Here is a 2,844-nt window from a genome sequence, read left to right as displayed (position 1 = left end):
GTTAATTTAATTTATTTCTGTTTTTGTTAATTTAATTTCATGTTGTTTTTGTTAATTTAATTTAATTTAATTTAATTTAATTTACTTCTATTTTTGTTTCTGTTTTTGTTAATTTAATTTACTTCTATTTTTGTTTCTGTTTTTGTTAATTTAATTTAATTTAATTTACTTCTATTTTTGTTTCTATTTTTGTTAATTTAATTTACTTCTATTTTTGTTTCTGTTTTTGTTAATTTAATTTACTTCTATTTTTGTTAATTTAATTTACTTATATTTTTGTTTCTGTTTTTGTTAATTTAATTTACTTTTGTTTTTTGTTTTTGTTAATTTAATTTTTTTACTTCTTTTTTCATTCTGTTAATTTAAATAATTTGTTTTTGTTAATTTAATTTAATTTGCTTTTATTTTTGTTAATTTAATTTAATTTAATTCTTTTTACTTCTTTTTTCATTCTGTTAATTTAATTTAATTTGTTTTTGTTAATTTAATATAATTTACTTCTTTTTTTTTTGTTAATTTACTTCTATTTTTTGTTTTTTTTAATTTAATTTAATTTAATTCTTTTTACTTCTTTTTTCATTCTGTTAATTTAATTTAATTTGTTTTTGTTAATTTAATATAATTTACTTCTTTTTTTTTTTTTAATTTACTTCTATTTTTTGTTTTTGTTTTTTTTAATTTAATTTAATTTAATTCTTTTTACTTCTTTTTTCATTCTGTTAATTTAATTTAATTTGTTTTTGTTAATTTAATATAATTTACTTCTTTTTTTTGTTAATTTACTTCTATTTTTTGTTTTTTTTAATTTAATTTAATTTAATTCTTTTTTTTGTTTCTGTTTTTGTTAATTTAATTTACTTCTCTTTGTTTTTTTCTACTTCCTTTCTTTCTTTGTCTGTTCTGCAAACAGCCATGACAACATCATCTGAAACCCCACAATCTGGAATGTTTAAACCAACCGGAGATAATGTTGACCTAGCATGGCAGTTTAATAGTGTAAAAGACAAGAATAATAGGAAGAAGGTGACATGTGATTTTTGTCAAGTTGAAACTAGTGGTGGAATTACTAGAGCAAGACAACATCAGCTAGGAATAAGGGGAGACGTAAAAAGCTGCAGAAAAATACCACCAGATTGTAAGCTATTGTTGCAGACAGATTATGATGAGAAACAAGCACTAAAAGATGGAATATTAAATGAGATGGAAGTTCAAATTGACGATGATGTTAATGATGATGTAGCTGAAATAAGGAGAATTCGAAGTGGAAAAAGGGCAATTGAAGCCCCTTTACCGGCTGCCAAGAAGACAAAAGGTCCCGTGGATTTAATGTTCATGAAAAAAACAGAACTCAAATTGGGGAAAGACAAGAGACAAACAAGCATAATTGATACTTGTGACAAAGAAGCAAGAGCAAGAACGGTCCAATACATTGCTCGTTTTTTTTACACAAATGGAATTGCTTTCAATGTTGCAAGCTCAAAAAGCTTCAAGTTGATGTTGGAAGCAGTTGGAAATTACGGTCTTCATTTGAAACCTACAAGATATCATGAGTTGAGGGTTCCACTCCTTGAAAAAGAGTTGGAATATACAAAGGCTTTGTTGAATGGTCATCAATTGCATCGCGCAAAATACGGATGCTCAATTATGTCAGATGGTTGGACGGATAGAAAGAATAGGACTTTGATAAATTTCTTGGTGAATTCCACAGCAGGAACAATGTTTGTGAAGAGTATTGATGCTTCTGCCTACATGAAGACTGGAATTAAAATATTTGAGCTATTGGACAATTTTGTTGAGGAGATTGGAGAACAAAATATTGTGCAGGTGGTTACTGACAATGGAAGTAATTATGTATTGGCTGGTAAACTACTAACTGCCAAGAGACCACACTTGTTTTGGACTCCGTGTGCTGCACATTGTCTAGACCTGATGTTAGAAGATATTGGAAAGATTGCTAAGGTTAAAATGGTTATTCAAAAAGGGATTAGTCTTGTTGGCTTCATTTATAACCACACATTGGCATTGAACATAATGAGGAAGAACACTGGCAATGTTGAATTGGTTAGACATGGAGTCACAAGATTTGCTACCACATTTCTTACTTTGCAAAGATTGCATAAACAAAAAACCAACCTTAGAAAGATGTTCACTTCTGAAGAATGGTTGAAGTCCAAGGCAGCTAATGATCCTAAGGGAAAGAAAGCAACTCGTATTGTACTTTTGACATCATTTTGGAATGATATCATCTACACTCTTAAGGTTATGGAACCTCTTGTACAAGTGTTAAGACTTGTTGATAATGAGAAAAAACCTGCAATGGGATATATATATGCAGAAATGATCAAGGCCAAGGAGGATATTCGAAAAGCTTTCAATGAACAAGCAAGCAAGTACATAGATGTATTTGCAATCATTGATGAAAGGTGGAAATGTCAACTTCATCATCCATTGCATGCTGCAGGCTACTACCTAAATCCGAAGTATTTTTATAGCAGACCAGAAATTGAGAATGATCCCATATTGGTGGGAGGTCTTCACTTATGCATCAAAACACTTAGTGAAAGTCATCAAATGAGTGACATGACTACAACACAATTGTCAGAATATAAGATTGTTAATGGTCTCTTTGGATTGAGTGGAGCAATACGACAAAGGACAACATTAGCTCCCGGTAATTGGATTGGAACTTCATTTATTTTCTTCTTAAATTTTTTAGCACACAACAACTTGTATAAAATGAAAATGATTGTTTCATTGCAGCTGAGTGGTGGAAGACTTATGGAGCACAAACTCCACTTTTGCAATTATTGGCCATTAAAGTGTTGAGTTTGACATGCAGTTCTT

General features: G+C 29.3%; 1 protein-coding gene across 1 annotated transcript; it reads left to right on the top strand.

The window, feature by feature from the left end:
- Positions 1 to 912: 912 nt before the first annotated feature.
- On the top strand, positions 913 to 2,826 carry LOC101499749 (uncharacterized). Its single transcript, XM_073363649.1, has one exon. The coding sequence runs from the start codon at positions 913 to 915 to the stop codon at positions 2,824 to 2,826; it is 1,914 nt and encodes a 637-aa protein (XP_073219750.1).
- Positions 2,827 to 2,844: the final 18 nt, after the last annotated feature.

The sequence above is a fragment of the Cicer arietinum genome, chromosome 7, assembly GCF_000331145.2.
Source record: "Cicer arietinum cultivar CDC Frontier isolate Library 1 chromosome 7, Cicar.CDCFrontier_v2.0, whole genome shotgun sequence".
Classification (NCBI taxonomy): Eukaryota; Viridiplantae; Streptophyta; class Magnoliopsida; order Fabales; family Fabaceae; genus Cicer; species Cicer arietinum.
The sequence above is the reverse complement of the archived record's forward strand: the minus strand, read 5'-3'. Positions and strand labels throughout refer to the sequence as shown.